General features: G+C 39.0%; 1 protein-coding gene across 1 annotated transcript in view; it reads right to left on the minus strand.

The window, feature by feature from the left end:
• LOC117065395 (junction-mediating and -regulatory protein-like) overlaps nt 1-24,127 on the minus strand; it is a 36,653-nt gene that overhangs the window by 11,400 nt on the left and 1,126 nt on the right. The window contains exons 2-8 of the mRNA XM_033180178.1: nt 23,447-23,616; nt 16,279-16,444; nt 15,736-15,923; nt 9,888-9,974; nt 4,019-4,114; nt 1,717-2,314; nt 262-572 (exon numbers count right to left, since the gene is read on the minus strand). Of these exons, the coding sequence (XP_033036069.1) occupies nt 265-572; nt 1,717-2,314; nt 4,019-4,114; nt 9,888-9,974; nt 15,736-15,923; nt 16,279-16,444; nt 23,447-23,616 (1,613 nt within the window). The 3' untranslated portion in view covers nt 262-264. The remainder of the gene's footprint in view (nt 1-261; nt 573-1,716; nt 2,315-4,018; nt 4,115-9,887; nt 9,975-15,735; nt 15,924-16,278; nt 16,445-23,446; nt 23,617-24,127) is intronic.

Consider the following 24,127-nt stretch of genomic DNA (forward strand, 5'->3'; position numbering starts at 1 on the left):
AGAATGAGACTGTCACTTTACTTGTAATTACAGCTGTATGGCGGAAATTTTTAATGAGGAGGACATTTTAAAAAATCGTATTTACATAGCAATAATCATTACGTTTCTAGAAACTACAGAATTAAGTAAAACCTGAAGTTCACAAATTTGGGCTATAAAACAAACGATATGCCTCAGGCTCAATAAAAAATACCCCAAACCTCATCATCCGATTTAAAACCTGTATTACTGAATGGTACTAAAGACAATAAGGTCATTTACTTGTTAGTTCTCCCAGTCTGTGCAAGGCAAAGCCTCCTCTTCATCCTCTGACTCTGGGGATGCTTCTTTAATTCTTCTAAGAGCTTCATGGATGCTCCGTGTTAGAGGGTCTGTATCGGGTAGAAGTGTGAAGGATTCTCTCAAAACATCCTTCTGTACCTTCTTCAATTTTACCCCTTTCCTTATTTGTGCCAAGATATTATTACTATCATCTTCATCAGGAAAAGGAGGCAGAGTTCGCTGTTCAACCTTTTTCAGATGAAAACTACCACGCTTCAAGGAGGCTAGCACCTCATCCATTGGTGAACTCACTTTGGAAAATGAAACAGAAGAGTATTACAGTTAGGACTGCACTTAATTAGAATGAAACTGTATAACCTCTACTGTTTGCAACTGTGAAAGCACAGGACGCTGAAACACCATCTACAAAATGGATCGTGAAATGTGTGCAGAAGGTGACCAGAACACAAGGGATCCTAATTAGCCTTCTTTTTAGAAAATCCCAAGACCCAATCCATGGTCGGTACTATTGGTATTCCTATCATTTCCTATATGAGAGAAGTGACCAGACTGGGAACTGGGAGGTGGTCTTAGTAGTATTATGGGTGCGACTCCCAAAGGATTTCCATATTGCAGTTGCTCCACCCAAATTCAGTTACACGTTTTACTTTTAAAAATTACATTTTTGTTCATTATGGAGACTGTGCTTTTTTCATTTAGTTGTTTTACATGTGAAATCCTACTCAGATTATATCAAGAAATGTTTTATAGAATGGTCCTTCAGATTAAAATGTAATAGACAAGTAATATGTAACATTTATATAATGTTCTCCCTGTGCAAAATGCAAATTCCTTAAAGGCAAAAGGCAAGGGTTATTCTCTGCTCTTTTTAGAAATAATTTTATTTGTGCTTGAATATCTCATAACAAAAAAAAAAGAAGAAAAAAATAGTAACCTTATTGAGGTACATCTGTCACGTTGTAAGCTGAACAGATCACTCCCTATTCTTCTCTGCTTCTTTATACAAATACACACAAGTCCTCAACAAATGTTACATGATCCTGCCAATGTCTTCCCTGTGGTGACAGTCCTGACCAGATAGCTTACCCTTTCTGATGAGTAATTTTTAAAAAATCTCAGGTTTAAAATCAAATTTTTTTTCCCTAACACAAAAGGAGCCATCCATTATACATTACCAAACATGTATGTATCACTTTAGAAGATGTTTTTAAAACATGCCTAACAGCTCAAGAAGGCATACATTTCTGTGTACTTTATGCATTTGCAGATGTGAGTTAATAAGAATTGTCCTCTAGTGTGACTTTGAAAACCTGTTTACTATCAAATAATGTTCAAAAATAAAATGTTTTAAGTTTTGCAACGTCAAAAAATACATAGTTTTTTACTATGCCTGATGTCATACAACAGATGGACCATGAAAATATCTTGCCGTACCTCTCCTCCTCTGCAAACCTTCAGCAGTCTTTCTGAGCTTCTTCCGTGCACTGACCAGCTGGCTGCTGTCAAAGAGGTGTGCTGAGGGGGCACTGGCTGACTTTGGGATCCTCTTCTCATTCCCCTCCTTTCTAGGCAGATCTTTCTCCAGTGTCTCTGGGCCATTGTCTTTAGCAACAGGCAGAGGTGGTGGTGGTGGAGGGGGAGGGGGAGGAGGTGGGGGAGGTGGTGGTGTTGGAGGAAGAGGGGGTGGGAGTGGATTTATGGTAACAGAACATGGTTCGAGGTTATTATTCAAAAGTGGAAGAGATATAGGGGGAGACAGTTCAGAGGTAACACCACTGAGAGGTAATGAAGTGGCTTCAAGTTGTGTTAATGAAGTATCTTCAAGTTGTACAAGGCTCTCGGGTTCTGTTGTCTGTGATGGCCCACGCTTGACTCTTCCTTCTCCCACCTCTTCAGTTTTCTCTTCTACCTGTAACACACTTGGTAGAGAGTCACACTTATCCTCTCGGAGAACAGGACTTGCTGCACCTTTTCTTCTTGCATGAGCTAGTCGTAATCTGGTTGATTTAAGTATGACTTGCCCAGGATACCTCTAAAATATCAGAAGTTATTGGAACTGGTTAAATGTTATCGAAACAATTTATAAGCACATGCCTATTTATCTTATCCTTCAAATAAAAGATATTACGTGGCCAGGCATGGTGGCTCACGCCTGTAATCCCAGCACTTTGGGAGGCCAAGGTGGGTGGATCGGACCAGCCTGGCCAACATGGCAAAACCCCGTCTCTACTATAAATACAAAAATTAGCTGGGTGTGGTGGCAGGCACCTGTAGTCCCAGCTATTTGGGAAGCTGAGGCAGGAGAATTCCTTGAACCTGGGAGGCGGAAGTTTCAGTGAGCTGAGATTGTGCCACTGCACTCCAGTCTGCGTGACAGAGCAAGATTCCATCTCAAAAATGTTATGTTGCCTTATTGGTTATTTCACTCTTAAAGTTATACAGAAAATCCAAAAGTACCTAATAACTTACAAAAAATTATGAATTTATTATTTGCCTATCAAATCCATGATTAATTCAAATATTCAAAATTATCATGATTAAAAAAAGATTTTTAGTGAATAAAACTACTAAATGTATAAAACAAATAGCATGTAAAATGCAAAACATAAATTATGTCAAATGTATAAATGCTACTGGTATGCAAAAATAAACTAGTTTCCTATGTTTTCAAATGCACACACATGAGAAAATTAAAATATTCTTTAACAGGTTACTTGGCATTTTTAAAAAGCTCCAACAACTATATAGCCATTTTATGACAGAATGAAGAAGAGAGAATTACATTTTTTGAAGTACTTACTGGTAGAACTCTTATACATCTTTCACCATGGTAAAACCTTTTTTTTTTTTTTTTTTTGAGACTCACTCTATTGCCCAGACTGGAGTGCAGTAGTGCGATCACAGCTCACTGCAGCCATGACCTCCCTGGCTCAGGTAATCCTGCCACTTCAGCCACCCAAATGGCCAGAACCACAGGCGTGTTCCACCATGCCAGGCTAATTTGTATAGAGACAGGGTTTTGCCGTGTTGCCCAGGCTGGTCTTGAACTCCCTGGCTTAAGCAATCTACCTGCCTCAGCCTCCTAAAGTGCTGAGATTACAGGCGTGGGCAACATTTACTTAATAACAAGGCTTATCCCCTGCCTCACCTCCTTTTTTTCCACTGTAACACTTGTTCAAAAGCCTACTTCACTTATAAAGTGATCCTTCAGCATGCACAACTGAAGTAAGGCTCCAGAGTACTTTAAAAATGAGGCTTCAGCAGAGTTCTGAGGAGATGTGTGGATACTGTGGTATCAGTGTGTGGTCATGGGTTACCCTGGCAAGAGAACTGCTGAAGCATTTCTCAAATATGCTACTCCCCCCACCTCTAATTCTGCCAATGACACAGGTTGATGTATGTGGAATAAATAACAAGTTGATGCTTGAGCTGGATAGTCAGTTGTGATTTAAGTAATTTTTTAAACTCAAGAGGAATCTAGGTTTCCCAGAGGCCTTGATCATTCCTCTTATACTACTGAAGCTGTGGGTCAAAGATCACAAGAATACTAATTCGGAAAACCACCAGAGGAAATGGAGCCATGCCATCAAAACAACTTTAAAAAGGACTTCCATGGTTATAATAGTTTATAAATAAGGGAAAACCAAGTTTTTCCCACAAAGAAATCCTACAGGTGTATATGTAGCTCTGTTTTAAAAACAATGAAAAACAATAAATGGACCATTACTTTTAATACCTGTTTAAATGTTCGAAGTCTATCCAGTGTTCTCTGTCTCTCTTGGCTAACCCAGGCACTTTTTCTTTCTTCTTCATCATGTAATTTTTCTCTCTTCTGGTAAAAAATTAATAATAATTCCATTATGCTGTGTCCCAACTTTTATCATTAATAGGAAAAAAAGATGAGAAGTTATCCTAATATGGGCCCAAGGGGATGATTCATTGAACAAAATTTTTATAACATGAAACATAAAATATTTTTAATATACAATTTTAGTTAAAATACTTCTAGCTACTATATTATGCTAACTTCAATGTAGATGACTTTAAAAATAAAATCAGCAACCGGCCAGTCACGGTGGCTCACACCTATAATCCTAGCACTTTGGGAGGCCAAGGCAGGTGGATTACCTCAGGTCACGGGTTTGAGACCGGCCAGGTCAACATGGTAAAACCCCGTCTCTACCCAAAATACAAAAATTAGCTGGTCGTGGTGATGCACGCCTGTAATCCCAGCTACTTGGGAGGCTGAGGCAGGAGAATTGCTTGAATCTGGGAGGCGGAGGTTGCAGTTAGCTGAGATCATGCCACTGTACTCCAGCCTAGGCAACAGAGTAAGACTCCGTCTCAAAAAAACAAACAAATGAACAAAAGCAATCAAATCAACAATCACTTGGTCAGTAATCTGGATAGTGTACATTATTCTAAACAATATAACCAGTAGTTAGAAAAATATACTTCAAGCATTATCCATGAATCATCTGGTTTACTATCACACCTTATTTCTGGCAGTTATCTAAACAAACTTAACCTTCCCTATAGAGTTGAATCATCTAAAAGCTATATAATAAAATCTCATTTGGTAAAATTAATGTTAGTTAAATAAATGAAAAGGCTTTCTACATAGGTAAATGGGTTATTTTCATTACAGTTGCATTTGCACTGGATGATTGTATCATAAACTCCAAGAAGAAGGTATGAGTGGGGAGATAAGAGTGACAGGGAGACAACAGGAAACTGGAAAATAAAGCCAAGTGTGGTGGCTCATGCCTGTAATCCCAGCACTTTGGGAGGCTGAGGCAGAAGGACTGCTTGAGGCCAGGAGTTGAAGACCAACCTGAGTGAGACCCTATCTCTATTAAAAAAAAAAAAAAAAAAGAGTGTGGTAGGCTAATTATTCTGAATAAAATGCAATCTAGTAATATACTACTAATTTACACAAAAGGACACAAAGGTACACCACACATGAACACAATTCAAAGGGGGCTCTTAGAGCCTGAAATAAGTGAGCATGTGCCCAAAAAGAGGCATAAGCCTCCCTGTATGTTGCACATGCTTATAGCCGAGACAAGCATATGCCACCATGCCCAGCTATTTCAAAAATTTTTTATAGAGATAGGGTCAGCCTGGTCTTGAACTCCTGGGCTCAAGCGATCCTCCTGCCCCGTCCTCCCAAAAGCTAGCATTACAGGCATGAGCCACCATGTATGTTTTCTTGGAATGAAAGCCTGGAGTTTTGAGTGTGCTTATAAAAAACAAGAGTTCATTCTTTAATGGGGAAAACAGAATTCTCTCATCCAATTTGTCTCTAGGCTAATAATAATTTAAAATTGTAGTATTAATAAGTAAATCCTCACATTTTATTTCAGAGAGCTTACTATCAAATATTAAAATAAACTTCCTTAGTCTTGCATATTTAATTCACAAGGATGTCCAGGGGAAACTGTTGCAATAATAAGGTTAACATCTAAGAATCTATATTTTAAACAATCCACCACGTAAAGAGGTTCTGACACTGGTGGTTTAAATCTAGCATTGAAAAACAATTATCTATTTTGAGCTAAGCTAACTTTCCTTGTGCTTTATCTGTATGTGTTAAAGATGACTAGTAATATTTAATGGATTCATTCTCTGACAATTATATATTCCAACCAAGGTATTAGGCAAAATTCTAAGGCAGATGACATTTATCTTTGGGATTCCCTTAAGAATCAATTTCTTGGCCAGGCATGGTGGCTCACACCTGTAATCCCAGCACTTTGTGAGGGCAAGGCGGGCAGATAACTCAAGGGCAGGAGTTTGAGACCAGTCTGGCTAATATGGTGAAACCCCATCTACTAAAAATACAAAAATTAGCCAGGTGTGGTGGCACGTGCCTGTAATCCGAGCTACACGGGAGGCTGAGGTGAGGCAGGAGAATGGCTCGAACCCGCGAGGCAGAGGTTGCAGTGAGCAGAGATGGAGCCACTGCACTTCAGCCTGGGCAGAGTGAGACTCCATCTCAAAAAAAATAAAATAAAATAAAAATTAAAAAAAAAAAAAAAAAAGGAAAAGAAAAATAATCGATTTACTAATTTTTATTCCTGTTGCCCCAAAATAATAGATTTGGGAAAAAGATCTGATACTCATTCATTCTAAAAAGTTAATTAGTTATTCCCCTCCACCAAAATCTTATGTTTTATAAAAAGAAACATATTGGAAGTGTGGAACCTTCATAACTAAACTGATAATGCAAGTACAAATGGTTACAGCAGGGAGCAACTTACCTCAGTGTCATGCTGGTCCCCTGACTAATCTTACAAAGCAGTTTCTGACCCACAGAAATAGTAATGAAAAATAAAAGTACATTAATTAATTTGCTATTTCTAGATTCTAGGAGAAAGGTAATCTTACAGTTTATGGGTAGTTTGGCTAATTTTATGTGGCTAAAATGAAGAGTAAGGGGCAGCATTAGCTAAGAATGTGCCTTAAGGGGTAATGGAGACAAATTTAAGCCTTTTGGCCTTTAGTATGATGCTAAAGAAAGAAAATTTTAAAAATATCCAAATATAGCGATATGGTCATGTTGGCATTTCCGATGTTTAAGTACAAATCACTGGTGTTAAATAATTTAAGACACATCTGAAAAGATGACTGTCAGGATAATATATTGTGTGGGATGAGGCACGGCAATATGGGAGTAGAAGAAGGTTTCTAATGTAATTTTATATACAGTGAACTAATATTCTCAGCAAACTAGGAATAGAGGGAGAACTTCCTCTGCTTGATAAAGAGCATCCATCCCAAAACCTACAAGTAACATCATACTTACTGGTGAGAAACTACAGCTTTCTTGCTAAGATCAGGAACAAGACAAAGATGTCTCCCTTACCACTCCTTTTCAACATTATACTGAAGTACTAGCTAATGCAATAAGAAAGAGAAATAAAAGCTATACAGATTGGGAAGGAAGAAATAAAACTGTCTTTGCGGACAGATGTAGAAAATCTGAAAGAAAACTGACAAATCTGGATTATAAGAAAAAGCTTGATTAACAAAAGTCAATTGTTCTGTAACACACCAGCAATGAACAATTGGAGTTTTCAATTAAAAACATAATACTATTTATATTACCACCTCCCCGACAAAGAAGAGGAAGAAAGACTTAGGTATCTTAGGTATAAATCTTACAAAAGGTGTACGAGATCTTTATGAGGAAAATTATAAAACTCTGATGAAAGAATCAAAGAATTAAATAGATGAAACATATTGTTTGTTCGTGGATAGGAATATTCAATACTAAGATGTTAGGTATAGGAGAAGGAGGTAGAGGTTAAAATAAAAATAATAATTAAAAAGCAAAAAAACCCAGAGGAAAAGTATTTTAAAATGAAAAAAACGAAAAACATATTAGGTCATCCCTACTTGACTTATAAATTCAACACTGTCACAATCAAAATCCCAGCTATTTTTTTGTGGCTACTGACAAGCTGATCCTAAAGCTCATATGGAGAGGCAAAAGATCTAGATGAACGAAACAAAATAGGACACCCAAAAATAGACTGAAGAGACAGAATCATTTGATCTTTGATAAAGGAACAAAGACAATTCAATGGAGAAAGGATAGTCTTTTAAACAGATGGTGCTGGAACAACAGGAAGTCCACATGCCAAAAAAAAATCTAGACACAAACCTTATACCCTTCACAAAAATTACCTCAAAATGGATCACAGACTTAAATATAAAACACAAAACTATAAAACTTCTAGAAGATAACACAGGAGCAAATCTAGCTGATTTGGGGACTGGCAATAACTTTTTAGATGCAACACTGAAGGTATGAACCACGATAGAAAGTGCTGGTAAACTGGATTTTGTTAAAAGTAAAACACTTCTGTTCTGCAACAGACACTGTCAAAAGAATGAGAAAACAAGCCACAGATCATAAGAAAATATTTGCAAAACAAAGGGACACATCTGATAAAGGAGTGTAAGTCAAAACAATGAAGAACTCCTAAAATTCAACAATAAGAAAATAAAAATCCAATTTAAAAAATGAGCAAAAAGGCTGGGCATGGTGGCTCATGCCTGTAATCCCAGCACTTCTGGAGGCCAAGGAGGGCAGATCACTTGAGGTCAGGAGTTCAAGACCAGCCTGGCCAACATGGTGAAACCCTGTCTCTACTAAAAACAAAAATTAGCTGGGCGTGGTGATGCACATCTGTAGTCCTAGCTACACAGGAGGCTGAGACAGGAGAATTGCTTGAACACGGGAGATGGAAGTTGCAGTAAGCTGAGATCGTGCCACTGCACTCCAGCCTCGGCAACAGAATGAGACTCCAAAAAAAAAAGAGCAAAAGATCTGAACAGACACCTCACTAGAGATATATACAGGGGCAAGTAAGCATCTGAACAGATGCACTCTTTCTCTCTCTGTATATGTATCTATATGTCTATATATCTGCATTAGAGATTTGCAAATTAAAACAACAGTAAAAGCCAGGCACAGCAGTCCATGCCAGTAGTCCCAGGAGGTTAAAAGCAGAACTGCTTGAGCCCAGGAGTTTGAGGCTAACCTGGGCAACCTATCAAGACTCCATCTCTTAAACATACACACACCCACACACACCAAAATATACCACTATACACCTGTCAGAATGGCTACAATTCAAAAATGTGACAACAGTAAAATGCTAGAGAGGATGTGGAAAAACCTGAACTCTCATTCATTGCTGGTGGGAGTTCAAAATGGAACAGCCACTATGAAAGACAGTTTTGCAGTTTCTCACAAAACTAAATACACTCTTACCATACTCTCCAGCATTCATGCTCCTTGTTATTTACCCAAATTGGCTGAAATTTACGTGCACAAAAAGTCCTCCATGGATGTTTATAGCAGCTTTATTAATTGCTGCCAAAGCTTAGAAGCAACCAAGATGTCCTTCAATAGGCTCATGGATAAACAAAATGTGGGACATCCACACAGTGGAACATTATTTGGTGCTAAAATGAGCTATCAAGCCATGACATGGAGCAACCTTAAATGCACATTACTACGTTAAAGAGGCCAACTGAATAGGTTACATGCTGTATCATTCCAACTATACATTGGTAAAGGCAAAATATGAAGACTATAAAAAGATCAGTGTTTGCCAGGGGCTTGGGGAGAGAGGGATGAGTAGTGGAACAAAGGGATTTTTTGAGCAGTGAAATTATTCCATACGATACTATAATAGCAGATCCATGTCACTATACACTGTCAAAACCAACAGAACACAGAACACCAAGAAAGAACCCTAATGTAAGCAACAGACTTTGGGGAATGGTGATGTCCAATGTTTCACTGATTTTAACAAATATGCCACTCTGGGGGATGTCGACAGTAGAAAGGCTATCAAATGTGGGGACAGGAGTATATGAGATGCTACAGTAGGGGAGGCTACGTGTGAGGGTTGAGGGTACAGGAACTCTGTACTCTCCAATCAGTTTTGCCTAAAAACGTATCATTATATAAACTGAACTAATGTTAACGTCCAGTTATAAGCTTTTTATCATTCTTTACAGATTTTACCCACTCTAAAACATGTAAAAAATAAAGTTTTGTTCAAAATTTTCGAGTCCAAACTTACTAGCTGTACTGTGTGATGGGTTCTATATTCATCTTCAATCCGAGTGCGCTGTTGGATTTTTTCATTGTGTTTTGCAATACATATTTCCTGTAAATACATAAAATATGTTTTAATACAAGTGAAACTTGAAAGACTCTGAACACCACACCAAGGTTAAGTTTTGATCTTAATATATACCACCTACAGAACAAAGTATCACACTGACCACCTCTTGTTTCTTAGCTGGACTACTGAAGCTGTAAAAGCCAAGTAATCAGGATCTTACAAAAAGACTCCTCTATTAAACTGTTACCTTCTATAGACCACCTGGTTTCTCTTTTTTGAAGAAGGAGAGGTGGGGCAACGTGGACTGAAGGGGGTTGTCCCAAAAGGTCTCTTTTAGAAGATTCCATGTCTCATTATACTTTTTCTGAGAGACGGGGTCTCACTATGTTGCCCAGACTGGTCTTGAACTCCGAGCCTCAAGTAATCCCCTTGCCTCAGCCTCCTGAATTACTGGGATTACAGGTATGAGTCATGGCACCTGGCTTCATTATACTCTTTAAACATGTCTGGGCAAAAAAGAATAGCAAAGTATTTACTTATATAAAATATGTATTGTTAAGCTCTCTCTGACAATTTAAAGACCATGAATTTTTTGTCCAGACTGGCTTAAACAGTATGGGATCTGAATCTTTTGGTCACAGACATAAGAGCTGTAAGAGACTTGGAAGACTAGAAAGTCAAAATTATCAAAATTATTTGGAAACTATTTTTAAAAAGCATATATTTTCCAATCACAATATAAAACAAGATTTTTACAATAACTATGAGATATGCACTACTTTATAAAATAATGCACTATATTCTGGCAACTTTTTACCAGCACCAAGCTAAATCTTCATTACCCTGTGTCCTTTCCTAAGTAAACGATTTGGAGAAGTTTTCCAGATAAAAGGGTTAGTCTCCAACATTCCAAAGCAATACTAAAATGATCTGTCTTTTTTTTTTTTTGAGATGGAGTCTCACTCTGTTGCCCAGGCTGGAGTGCGGTGGCATAATCTCTGGCTTACTGCAACCTCCGCCTCCCAGGTTCAAGAGATTCTCCCACTTCAGGCTCCCATGCCTGGCTAATTTTTGTATTTTTAGTAGAAATGGGGTTTCACCATGTTGGCCAGGTTGTTCTTGAACTCCTGACCTCAAGTGATTCGCCTACCTTGCCCTCCCAAAGTGCTGGGATTACAGGCGTGAGCCACCATGCTCAGCCTAAAATGATCACTCTTTGAATCCGAGAAAGTCAAAAAATAACCTTTGAAGTCAGTAAACTGTATTTTAAAGCAAAATGTCATTTTTTACATCACGTTCTTTACTCAGTCTGGTTCACTCTGTTGCCTAGCGAGAATCTATCCAGCAAACAAAGGGCGCATTAGATAGCATCATGACAAGGTGATACAGTAACTCAGGTCTCTGAGTGTCACAGACCTAGGACAGAATCTTACCCCTGCTCCATATTAGCTGCTTTTCCTTAGGTGATTTATGTCACTACTAGTAGCGTTGGTTCCCTTGCTTATAAATGAGGATACAGGTTCACAACCCCTTATCTAGAACAGAGGTCAGACATGTTTTGAAATTCAAAGTTTTTTGATAATTTACAGAATGGTGGTAAGTTGTACATACCATATATATCCAAGATCTGAAACCATATCCCATAATAAGTAATAATAGTGAAATGAATTGTCAAAGTGAAAATAAGACAATAAATAACTTCATGATAGCACAGGTCTGGTTTTGCCACCAAGTGAAGTATGAAAATGATTCTAATTTTCTGAGCGCTCTAGATTTCATTTGACTACTGGGAGGATTAAAGAAGATAAAAAACAAAGAAAATCGTTATTTTTGCTACTCTTCTTGAAATGTTTAATCACAAAGCATTGACTTTACCAGCACAGCTGGAGACCACCTATCTCCACTCTTTCAAGGGGTGAGGCAGGACATGAACTGTGTATGCAATCTTAGGATGAGTGCCAGAGAAACCAAGAAGCCAGTGCCCTTGGGCATGTCAACATGTAAACGAGGCAATATAGGATTATGTTACATGGGGAGGCATTTGTTTTTCCTTGTATATTTGATCTTCTCAGTAGCTTTTCTTTTAGGACTTAGTGTTTCTCATTCCCTATCTTTTCACCACCCTTCCTTATTTCACTCCTCCTTCCCTCTGCAGTTCTGCCACCTCAGTTGCTGGGCTTGGGGTACAAGCATACAAGTGTAAATGGAGAGATTCTCCAGTACTGGGTTTCCCTACTTCAGATTTAGATTAACATAGAAATGAAGACTGAAGAATACTGATTAAATTGATATGAGCTAACACTTACCAACAAGGGAAGAGCTGGTATTAAGCTGGTATTAAGTTCAGCCTGAGGCTCTTAATGCTGCTAGAAGAGTACAACAGCTTTGTGGGACATGGTCACCAAGGTTGCTCCTCTTCACCCCTCACCTGTACAGTTTCCTTTGCTATTCCATCAGTCACTGCTCTAGACCTCTGCTGCACTCCTTTCTCAGACCACTGAGATCTACTTCTTGCCCCCAACTTTTCTCAAAACTCTCAACATAAGGCCCCAACAGTCTACCAATATTAGATGTCATGGAGTCATTTCTTTCTCCCTTTACCTTTCTGGAACACCTAAGCCTGCTGACCACCCGGTTGTGTGGAATCATCATCTTCACTTCTGTGACTTCAAGCTCTCCTGCTTCTTCCAACTGCGATTATTTTCTCTTTGATCCCTTTCTTCTGCACACACTCTCAAATGTTCCCCAGCGTTCTTTCCTTAGAGCCTTTCACCTTGCACTACATCATAGCAGCTCAGTCTTTCATGACCTGTGCCCTTTACAATGTTTTCTCACCCCTAGCCAAGAACGTTTTGCTTCCTGAATTACAAATATTAAATATAATGAAGGTTTTTCTTCCTCAAACTATGTATCTACCCTGCTCCACCACCTTCCCTTGCTCTCTCCTATCAGCCTCCCACCTCCACCCCATCATTCCTAAGAATATCCTTCTCAGGCTGGGCACAGTGGCTCACACCTGCAATCCCAGCACTTTGGGAGGCTGAGGATTGCTTGAGCTCAGGAGTTTGAGACCAGCCTGGGCAACATAGTGAGCTCCTGTCTCTATAAAAACTAAGTAAAATATTTTTAAAAATCACCTGCTCACTGTGTTCTTCTGAGACCATCTCATACACTCTTATAAGACCCAGGTGCCCAATTGTCTCAACTGTTTTACAGCCATCTCTACCTGGATGCCCAAGACCTCTTATATGCAAGTCTAAAACTCAGCTCATCACCTCCCACCCATATGTGCTCCTCCTCTGGGTTTTCCATCTTGGTTGGTGACACCACCATCTATCTCAATGCCCAATCCAGAAACCAGATAGCTGATAGAGAATGGCTCTTCCTCCCTCCTTCACCACATCACTAAATCCTACTAACTTTTTCTGCAAAGTGTCAGATCTAGACAGTTCAAGATCTGTCCATTTCTTAGCCTGCACAGGTACTCACTTACTTCATAGTCTTAACCTCTCAACGTTATTGAGGTGGAGGATAATGACACCTTCCAATCAGAACCTTTCCATGTCTTCTCCCTCTAACCTATTTTTCATGTTGCCTTATCTTGCTAAAATGTGAATCTGTTCATATTACCCCTATGCTTAACTTATACTACAGACAAAGCTCAGGCTTGTTAATGTGGTATGTAAAATTTCCTGTAACCTGGTCCCTGCCCTGCAGCATGTCTTACAATGTAGAATGCTCTGACAAACCATCCTGTTTTCCACTTCAGTGTTTTTGCTAAGCACTATTCTGTCCTGCTTGTAATTACCCCAACACCATCAATCTGGCCAATTTTTATTCAGATGTTAAAAGCCAATACAAGTGTCATCTCTTCAGAGAAGCCTTTCCTCACTCCCTGCTCTGGCTCTGTTTTTGGCCAGCAGAACACTCATCTGTTCACCTGGTTTGCCTTCTCTACAAGACTGGGAGGAGGAGGGACTATGCTATGCTCATCTTTGTATCCTAAGTCTAACAATGTGCCTAGCATACTGGTGAATTAAAATGAAATCAGACTTTCAATTAAGTCTGAATTGCATAGCATTTTCAAAAACTTGCAGGTTTGCAAATTCCGAATCTCAAAAGTACTGCATTATACACCTAAAAGTAATATATAAAATACTACTAATATTCCTAAAAAGTGTGCTCTTCTAAAATCTTATTTACTTTTCATTCTCCCCTAAAACTGTTCTATAGGACCTGCTGAAATCACTGCAATTTGCAATTTTTTTTATTTTAGATGGAGTTTCTTTTTTTTTTTTTTTTTTTTTTGAGACGGAGTCTCAGTCTGTCACCCGGGCTGGAGTGCTGTGGCCGGATCTCAGCTCACTGCAAGCTCCGCCTCCCGGGTAGCTGGGACTACAGGCGCTGCTACCTCGCCCGGCTAGTTTTTTGTAGTTTTTAGTAGAGACGGGGTTTCACCGTGTTAGCCAGGATGGTCTCGATCTCCTGACCTCGTGATCCGCCCGCCTCGGCCTCCCAAAGTGCTGGGATTACAGGCTTGAGCCACCGCGCCCGGCCTTAGATGGAGTTTCACTCTTGTTGCCCAGACTGGAGTGCAATGGTGCCATCTCAGCTCACTGCAACCTCTGTCTCCTGGGTTCAAGTGATTCTCCTGCCTCAGCCTCCCAAGTAGCTGGGATTACAGGCGCATGCCACCATGCCTCGCTAATTTTTTGTATTTTTAGTAGAGATGGGGTTTCACCATGTTGGCTGGTCTCGAACTCCTGACCTCAGGTGATCCACCCGTCCCAGCCTCCCAAAGTGCTGAGATTACAGGCATGAGCCACCATGCTCAGCCTGCAATGTTTACCTGGTTGGTGCAGACTGGAACATGAAATGAAGCTCACAACTAGGGCTGATACAGCAGTGGGTTTCAATTACCATTATCACGGGGAAATTATGTGCAAAGGCACATAATTATGTGAAAGTCATGGCTCTGGATGGCAAGGTAACTGTTCTGTTGATGGACAATGTGATAGAAGGTCCTGGGTTCCTGACTTACTATGGAGACATGTCTGCCTGAGTTTCTTTAATGTGCAAGAGCTATCTATTTCAAAAAGCAAAGGTATTGATTTTCTGTGGAATAAGGAAGTGGTAGCCGTGGAATAAGGAAGTGGTAGTCTTGGAATGCAGTGAAGAGCAGGAAGGTGGGTTCTCAGAGAACATGGCATATTTTATAATATTTGAGCTTAAAGCAAATCAGTACCACACAGTCATCAGTTTGGTCTAGGTTGGAGAGCTAGTTCCAGAGTTCAACTCTGCACTTACAGTGACTAGAAACAGCTCCATGATAGTTAACATCTGGACTAGAGTGCAAAACATTTTTTAAGACACAGGAAGAATCACATTTACACAAAATGAGCTATTCCAAATACCAAGAATCAAACATTTTGAAATGTAATCAAAGTTAAATAAAGAAATAACAATCTATAAAACTCCTTTAAGATTAAGGTCAGAATTACAGCTTGTAAAAAACATCCCTGGGCCTCCTTAAACAAAAAGGGAGCCAGGAATCGCATTATTAGGGATCCTGTAGTCGTGCCCTTTAGCAGAGTCAGTGTTAGTGTTTCTTGAGGTAAAGAGAACACTATTGGCTGTTCCAATGTGTTTAAGAGGGCAATTCTCAGAGCACTATAAATGCATTGAGCCCTGATAAGAGATTGCGCTTAGTTTTAAAACATATGCACGTTTTAAGGACAAAACAGATGAGAATAGTAGATATGGATAAAAGAATAAATAATGAACAAAAGCAATATTTAAATACCTTTTTATTTCTGAGGTAGGATTTCTTGGCGGAAACCCGTCCACGTCTTGCTTCCAGCTGGCGTGCTTTCTGCTGAAGTTTCTGCAGCTCTTCTCTCTGTAAGTATGCAGATGCTGCCATCTCTTCCTTCTCCAGCATTGCCTCCATGCTTTCGTAAGTGTCATAGTACACCACTTCATCTCTTTTTTCTGTTATAGAACAGCAAAAAAGAGTAGTGGTAAAGAATATGGGCTAGGGTTTGGACAGAACAGGGTTCTAATCTCATTACTGGCTCTGTAACCTCAGGCAAAGCCACTACCTCTTAAGCTTCTTTGTAAATGGTGATTATTTAATACACCTCATAGAGTGAATGTATGCAAAGTGTTCAGCAGTATCTGGTAAACAGTAAGTGCTCAATAAATGCTCGAAATCACCCCTCCAACACTATCCCTATAGAAAACAATTCTTTAAATGTCTTAACAGAAGAAACACACCTGGTGTCCATATGTATTTTCTCACATATTCAATCTTTTGTGAACTTAAGTGGTTAAATGCACGCCATACCTGATATAAGTCTTTTGATGCTTTCTAGTTGCGCTGTCAATAGTAACTCTTCACACTTCAAGATTTCAAACTGTACTTCATACAACTGAAGTTGCAGGTCATAATAGTCAGCTTCTAACTGATCCAATCGGGCTATGGCTTCTGTACCACCCCGCAAACTCTGCATCTGCATTGAAAATACAAATTAAAATATTTCTAGCTGGTGGGGACAAGAAAAAAAAATCAAGTTAGTATTAAAAATTAATACTAATCAGATAGCATAAACCTACTAAGTAACTGCTCTCAGAAAGAAACTTGTAGGCAGGCCAGGCGCGGTGGCTCAAGCCTGTAATCCCAGCACTTTGGGAGGCCGAGACGGGTGGATCACGAGGTCAGGAGATCGAGATCATCCTGGCTAACACGGTGAAGCCCCGTCTCTACTAAAAAATACAAAAAACTAGCCAGGTGAGGTGGCAGGCGCCTGTAGTCCCAGCTACTCGGGAGGCTGAGGCAGGAGAATGGCGTAAACCCGGGAGGCGGAGCTTGCAGTGAGCTGAGATCTGGCCACTGCACTCCAGCCTGGGGCGACAGAGCGAGACTCCGTCTCAAAAAAAAAAAAAGAAAGAAACTTGTAGGCATGGACTCTAGACTTTAAAAAAAAAAAAAAAAAAAAAAAAAAAAAAAATATATATATATATATATATATATATAAAACATTAATAATCAAGTCATTATATGGTGGAAGTAGGCAAATAAGGTAAAAATAAGGTTTTAATATTTATGTTATACTTATGGATATTTATGGTGATAATACATGTATCATCTGGATATAAATGCTTTCCCTCTCAAAAGTGGATGCTAAGTTATGTAGTTGCTCTTTTCATAGAGATATATGAAAATGATGGGGCCATTCTCAGATATTTACAAGAATGGTAAAAGCTGGTTAATGCCACATTTCTGGGGTTTTGCTTTGTTTCATGGTCACAGACTGGCTGGGTTCTGGGATCTGTTGACTGTAGAGTGAGGTGAGAATACGTGAGTGGAACAGCAGAAGACAATTGCTTTAGACAGAAATGCTTGCAATCCGTAAGGTATCACTTTAGATAAATGTAATCAGCATCCTAAGCTGAACTTAAAGTGAGATCCAGAAATTTCTGGGCATGGCTCATAAAGTGGTGGATGGTCTTCTGTGAGGTTTGCTTGGTTGGTCGGTTCTTGGTCCTGGAGAGGGAAAATTTTTGACACGAATCTGAATGAAACCACCAAGGGGAAAGTGTACTTTAGGTAACAGGTTCCTAACCCTACTATTTCTATGGCTTTCTATTTGGCTCTATGGAGAAAGGCAGATAAAAGAAGCCAAAGGAATGGCTTTTCAGGAGTCAGTGAGGTGTGAAGGACAAGCCTAGTTCTCTAGAGACAGTAAGCATTCTCCCAAGAACACAGCACCACTGCTTTGGTAGTTTAAAGGTTCATGCTTAGAAGCTCCAGGAAAGCCCCGACATGGGCATCAGTGTGCCCTCAGAGCCAACAGAGCAATGGTGAGGAGCCCTGGATTCAAGTGGTTTCCCAAGGAGTGACCTTCAAAGGAGGACACAGGAGGAACAAAAGGAAAAATTATTAAGATTATTGTTTACGAGGTCATGTGAGACATCACTGGGGTCCCAGAATACCAAAGAAATACTTGACTGTCAGGGACAACCCACAGGGAAAAAGACAGTGAATTCTTGTTTTCCTAAATGATCCCTTTTGTCTGGTGAGGTTGGTAAAATCTGTCAGCATATAAAAAGAATATGTTTTAAAGAAAATTCCAGCTTTTGCTTTACAGTCTAGGTATCTACACAGTCTTACCCAATAACTAGAATTTTTTTTCTTAAAATATAATTTCAAATCCCTTTCACAAGAATTTTGAACTGAAAAGCAATGGTTAGGCTCCAGTCTAAATGTGCAGTGGTAAAAACTGAAAAATAACCAGGTGAATTAAATACAGTGGTACTTTGTTTTATGAGTATTTTATAAACGGATACTTAATAGATTATCTAAGTGTAAGACTGTGAATGATCCTGCTGCGTTAGGGAATATTTTATGGGTGACAATGAATATAACACCACCAAAGTGGGTTTAATTATAGCGGCTAGAGAGAGGAATGTGAACAATATGAACTCTTGTTTTTGTCCTAAGTCATCAAATAACCAAGGAATAGTGTCTGCCCTGAGACTCGTGGACTTGCCACTTTAGATGATAAACATCCCTTTTCATACTGTGTTGGGGCTCTTGCCCAGCTCTGGAAACACAGCTGTAGGATATACATTGTTCCAATATCTGCGCCCACACTCTCTATAACCACAGCATACGAACAGGTAAGATATCTAATGTTAGAAGGTTTTATTCTCAAGTGGGGAATCGTTAGGTTAAAACCTTAGTGTAAACCAGTCTAAAAACCTTAATCTAAGATTACTTTCCAGTGATACTGTTCAGATTCCGGCTGTTAGTTCATTTTCATTACTCTGGTTTTACCCAAATAAGTGACCATTTTCTGCTACGCGCATGATGTTCTGCTAAGTTCTTCCCCTAGCACTCTGTAAATTTCTCTCTCCTGTCCAATCTCTTTGCTAAGGAAAAAGGTTGAAAGTCCCCCAGTGACATGCTTTTACACTATCAGCTGTGTCAACCACAAAGAGAACAGTACTTTGACTGCAGCCCAGGGCCAGTGTACTTTAAAAGCACTTGAGAAGCACAATGCTACTAGGACACACTCAATATCAAAAATCAAACTGAGAAAGGAAGTGGGTATTCTCTTACAAGAAGTGACCTCACCCTCAATTTTTTGGTTCCGTGAGTTCTTTCTAGACCAAGAGTCCAGAGGTGGATTTGCCAAGGGCTGTGGTCTAAAGACAATCAAAACCTCATCAGAGGCAGACAAGCAGTGAAGGAGTCTGTTAAATTCCAACCTCTGAAAGGACAAACAATAGGTCAGTGGTGGACTTTGGGAAAAGCTAAAGGGTTGTAGAACCAGAACATACAGGGCTTTTATGAGATCAGCAAAGGAGAAAGGGTGCTATGACTCAGAGGAATCTGTGAGGGCAAAATAATACTCTGAGGTCTATCTAATCTTCAACGTGGAGGCAAAATCCTTAGTATAAGAAATGAAGAGGTATGGAATAGGCGCCCTGCTCCAAATTTCCTGTTTTAACATCTGAAATTTCCAGACTGAGTTTTCCTGTCCTCAGCTGACAGCCACAGAACTAAGGGGAACAGAAACCAGAGTGAAAAGAGAACTAATTCCAGATAATGGAGCAGTGCAGGGAAGGTGGGTGCCACAATGCGGTGTCTTTTTTATACCCGAGAGGAGTGCTTCCCTGGGCAAGAAGAAAGAAGCCCTGAAAGTAGTTTAAATACTCAAAGGAAAAATTGGCTACCTTAAAATAGCTCAACTTTTACTCTCCTAAACATACTTCAAGTATCAGGATATCAGTACCCCAAACCAAATTGTAACCTCCCAATGTGATCCAGGTAATGACTAGCAAAGTTTGAGCTAGACTCAATTCTCCTGATTCCTACGAGAGTGCACCTTCCACTAGAAAAAATTAGGGATTATCAGCCAAAAAATAAGGAAAAATATCAAAGTGTTATTGTTACTGTTTTACAGTAAATCTAGTAAGGGGATGAAGTACCAATTCATGTCCATACATCCAGGTAAGTACAACATACCCTGCTGACTCCACAATCATTCTCACCATGTGTAATAATGATAAAGTAGTTTTCATGTATACCTATTTTGACTGGTGGCACTTTTTGCAAACTATGCAAATGAATTATGCCCTTGTTGTGCCTTTCACCCTACCGTGCTAGAAAATTCCAAAGACATTCGAGGACTATTAAAAAAGCTACCTGTGGACTGAATCATTCATTTGAAAAATACTAAGCATCCACCACTGTTTGAGTTACAGAAAATATGCAGTCAAGAAATGAAATGAGGGTTTGAAAATAAGTCACAGCCAGGCATAGTGGCATGTGCCTGTAATCCTAGTGACTTAGGAGGCTGAGACAGTAGGGGCTCTGAGCCCCAGGAGTTTGAGCTTGCGGTGAGCTATGATTGTGCCACTGCACTCCAGCTTTGGGGACAGGGCAAGGCTCTATCTTCTTTTTAAAGGGTCATAAAATCCTTGGACAGCATAAGGGGAATGACATTAAGGGCAAGTTTTCAATTAAACCTAGCCGTATTATGTAGAAAGAACGAACATAAGACAAGCCCAAGTATAAATACAGGTTTCACCAGTAACAAATGCACAAATAAGGGTAACACAAGTTGACAGAATTATTTGAATTCCACATGTCAGAAATCCTGGAAAACTGAAAATTCCCATAATTTAATGCCAAACCAAATCTCACAATCCATTTGTGGAAAAACATGATGTGAATTTTTCATAAACTATTTTTAATCCTTATTCCATTTAATGTGACCATGTGTTTCATTAGTGGATTAATAACACTTGTCTGAAGTTATATGCTCTATCTTACCTTTCTAAAATCTAAAAAAAACCCTAGGATTCTGAAATATATCTGTCTTCAGGGAATTCAGATAATGGTTTTGGGCTTATAGCATAAAAGGTTATGTTTGAGAATTTAACAAGATAATATACATAAAGCACTAAGGACAGGGACTAAAACATTTTAAACTTTTCTCTAACTGCTGCCAAAACAGAATTTATATGGTGAAAACAGAATTTAATATAAACTAAGGCCTTTACAGTGGAACCTACCTTTTTGTATTTAGACTCTTTGAAACACATAGTGTGCACCTATGGAATAATCTACTTATTGACAAATAAAATGAAAACTAAAAACCGATCTCCTTGCCTAGACAAAGACCTCAAAAACCCCACCTCAGCTCAGACTCAGGCTGTGTCTACCACATCACAGCTTCTTACTATTAGAACTTTCTGGCAAGGCCCATACAAAATGCCACATCACCTAGTCAACTGCACGCTTTGTGAACCCTGAAATGTTGGTTGAGGCAAGTGAACATCTTAAGCATGGAAATTATGTATCTTTTTCTTCTCTGTATTACTGAACCCTGAAATGTTGGTTGAGGCAAGTAAACATCTTAGGCATGGAAATTATGTATCTTTTTCTTCTCTGTATTACTGAACCCTGAAATGTTGGTTGAGGCAAGTAAACATCTTAGGCATGGAAATTATGTATCTTTTTCTTCTCTGTATTCCCTTCTGTGATACTGGCACAAAACATAACATAGAATTAAAGTAATAATCACTAATATTTATCCAGGTCTTACTCTATGTCAAGTGCTACAGCAAATGCTTTATATGCATTAACTCATGAAATCGTAACACCCCTAGAAGGTATACAATATTCACATTTCATAGGTTAAGGAACTCACTGAAGCTTTCATAAGGAGTTAAGTTTGCAGAACTGAGATCTACAGAGGTGCTCTGTTCAGTAAGGTAGCCACAAGCCACATGTGGTTAAATTTAATTTAAAATGCTGTTCCTCCGTTGCATAAGCCTCATTTCAAAAGCTCATTAGCCACATATTGCTGAAAACTACCCTACTGGAGAGAGTAAACATAGAACATTTCCACGATTACAGGGCGTTCTGCTGGACAGTACTGTCCAAATCCTAAGCTCAAATCCACCATGGTATATAATCAATGCTCAATAAATACCTGATGAATTAAAACTGAAAGAGGGGAATATAACCTTAATCATAATTTAGCTATATGCTTGTAGGAGAAAGACAAAAATAAGTAGCTAATCTTTAAGACTATTATGTATTCAGCTCAATATTCTAGCAGATCATGTATGTTCACAGAAATTATCAAGGAATTATAAATAGATAGGGAATTGTTAAAATCCTCTGCCAGGGAAAGAAAGCACACTGATATCAGACCTCATCTCTACAAAAAATAAGTAAATAAATAAAAATTTGCAAGGTGTGGGGGGGGTGCATGCCTGCTACTTGGGAACCTGAAGTAGGAGGACTGCTTGAGCCCCAAGAGATCAGGGCTGCAGTGAGTTGTGATCGCACTCCAGCCTGGGTGACAGAACAAGACACTGTTTCAACAACAACAACAAAGATGAAGATAAAGGTGGTACTCTTTTTCAAGCAAAAAGAGGGACTTAAGTTTAAAAGTTCTAGAATTTAAGACAACTCCAGAGAGCTAGTAACATGAGAGGAACAAGCTAATTAGAAAAGGATATTACAGTAGAAATGCCTCAGGGGAACATGAGATGGGGATGAAATCCATGCACAGAGATTCTGAATATAAAGTGTGAACAATTTCCCGGATAAGCCAAGTTCCAATTTTACCTTCAAATAGCCAGTAAATAAAAATAAGGGGAAAATGAAATAATGATAAAAATCCATCAACAAAAAGATTTCTAGATTGCAGGTATGATACCTTATAGGTTACTTCATATACTATTTTTTAAACACATGTATATGAGCATAAGCACTTCAAAAATGTCAATGAGAATCATCTTGCTGTACAACCTAAGCCAAAAAAAAAAAAAATACATATTTTACATAAAGCTGTATTCTTATAACTAAAGCAGAGATGATGATTTGTTTTTCTCTAGACACTAAAATGTGCTACTTTAATAAATATGTACTCAGTGTTTTCAAGCCAATAGGGACAACCCGCAAAGTAAGTATGAATATTTATACCCAAGTCAATAGTAAAAAAGGATAGACAACGACTGTAGGGGGTAGAGAGGAGGTGTGAGATCGGAGAGACCGGTGTGTTCCAGTAGGAATAAAATGGGAAGTTCCAAAATGTAGTGGTATGAAAGCATTATATAATAAATCCTAACAAAATGCCACTGCCTAAGAAATTTTACTAAATTTCTCTGGTCAGTGAAACTTTTTAAATAATTGCTGGAAAGCTTTATGTTTTTACAGTACAAAAAACTACAGAAACTAAGAAATTCTGATGCTGGCCCCTCTGATCAACAGTACAGTGCTGCCAACCATCACACTGGGATGCTGTGAAATATGATACGTCTAACTCTTCTAATGACAACTTAAGTCACAGGACCTATTCTAAGTGTTTTCATCTCATGGAGATGGCATAAAAGTACTGCCTATGGAATAAAAAAAAAGTCTTGTACAAAGATTAAAATGACAAATTGTTAACTTTTTCTGATTTTATTTTTCTGATGATTTTTGTTACCTCTTCCTTTAGTGCATGTTTCCGCTGTTCCAAGCATATCTCTTTAGCTCTCATCATCTGCAAAGTTTCCTTAGAAACTGCATACTGGAGTTTTTCCATCCGTTCAGCAGCCGCTGCCCATGATGCTTTACCAAATTTCTTCTGATCAGCTCGCATTCGATCGTACACAGCTATTAATAATTTTTAAAAGAGAAATTAAGACAACAACTTAATACTGAAGCATTTGAAAAAGTTTCACTGACCAAAGAAAAACAAATCCTGCTGTCATGATAAACTGCTTATAACTTTTTTTTTTCTTTTTTGAGATGGAGTCTCACTCTGTTGCCCAGGCTGGAGTGCAATGGCGTGATCTCGGCTCACTGCAATCTCTGCCTCCCGGGTTCAAGCAATTCTCTGCCTCAGCCTTCTGAGTAGCTGGGATTATAGGCATCCGCCACTATGTCCGGCTAATTTTTGCATTTTTAGTAGAGATGGGGTTTCACCATCTTGGCCAGGCTGGTCCTGAACTCTTGACCTCGTGATCCACCGCCTCAGCCTCCCAACGTGCTGGGATTATAGGCATGAGCCACGGTGCCCAGCCAACATTTCTAAAATATAATTTGAAAGTATCTTAGATTCTAATGTCTTTGATTTGTCCTCAGAAATAACATTCTGCAGTTAAAACACTTGTAAAATTAGCTT

The sequence above is a fragment of the Trachypithecus francoisi genome, unplaced genomic scaffold, assembly GCF_009764315.1.
Source record: "Trachypithecus francoisi isolate TF-2019V2 unplaced genomic scaffold, Tfra_2.0 Lachesis_group2, whole genome shotgun sequence".
NCBI lineage: Eukaryota > Metazoa > Chordata > Mammalia > Primates > Cercopithecidae > Trachypithecus > Trachypithecus francoisi.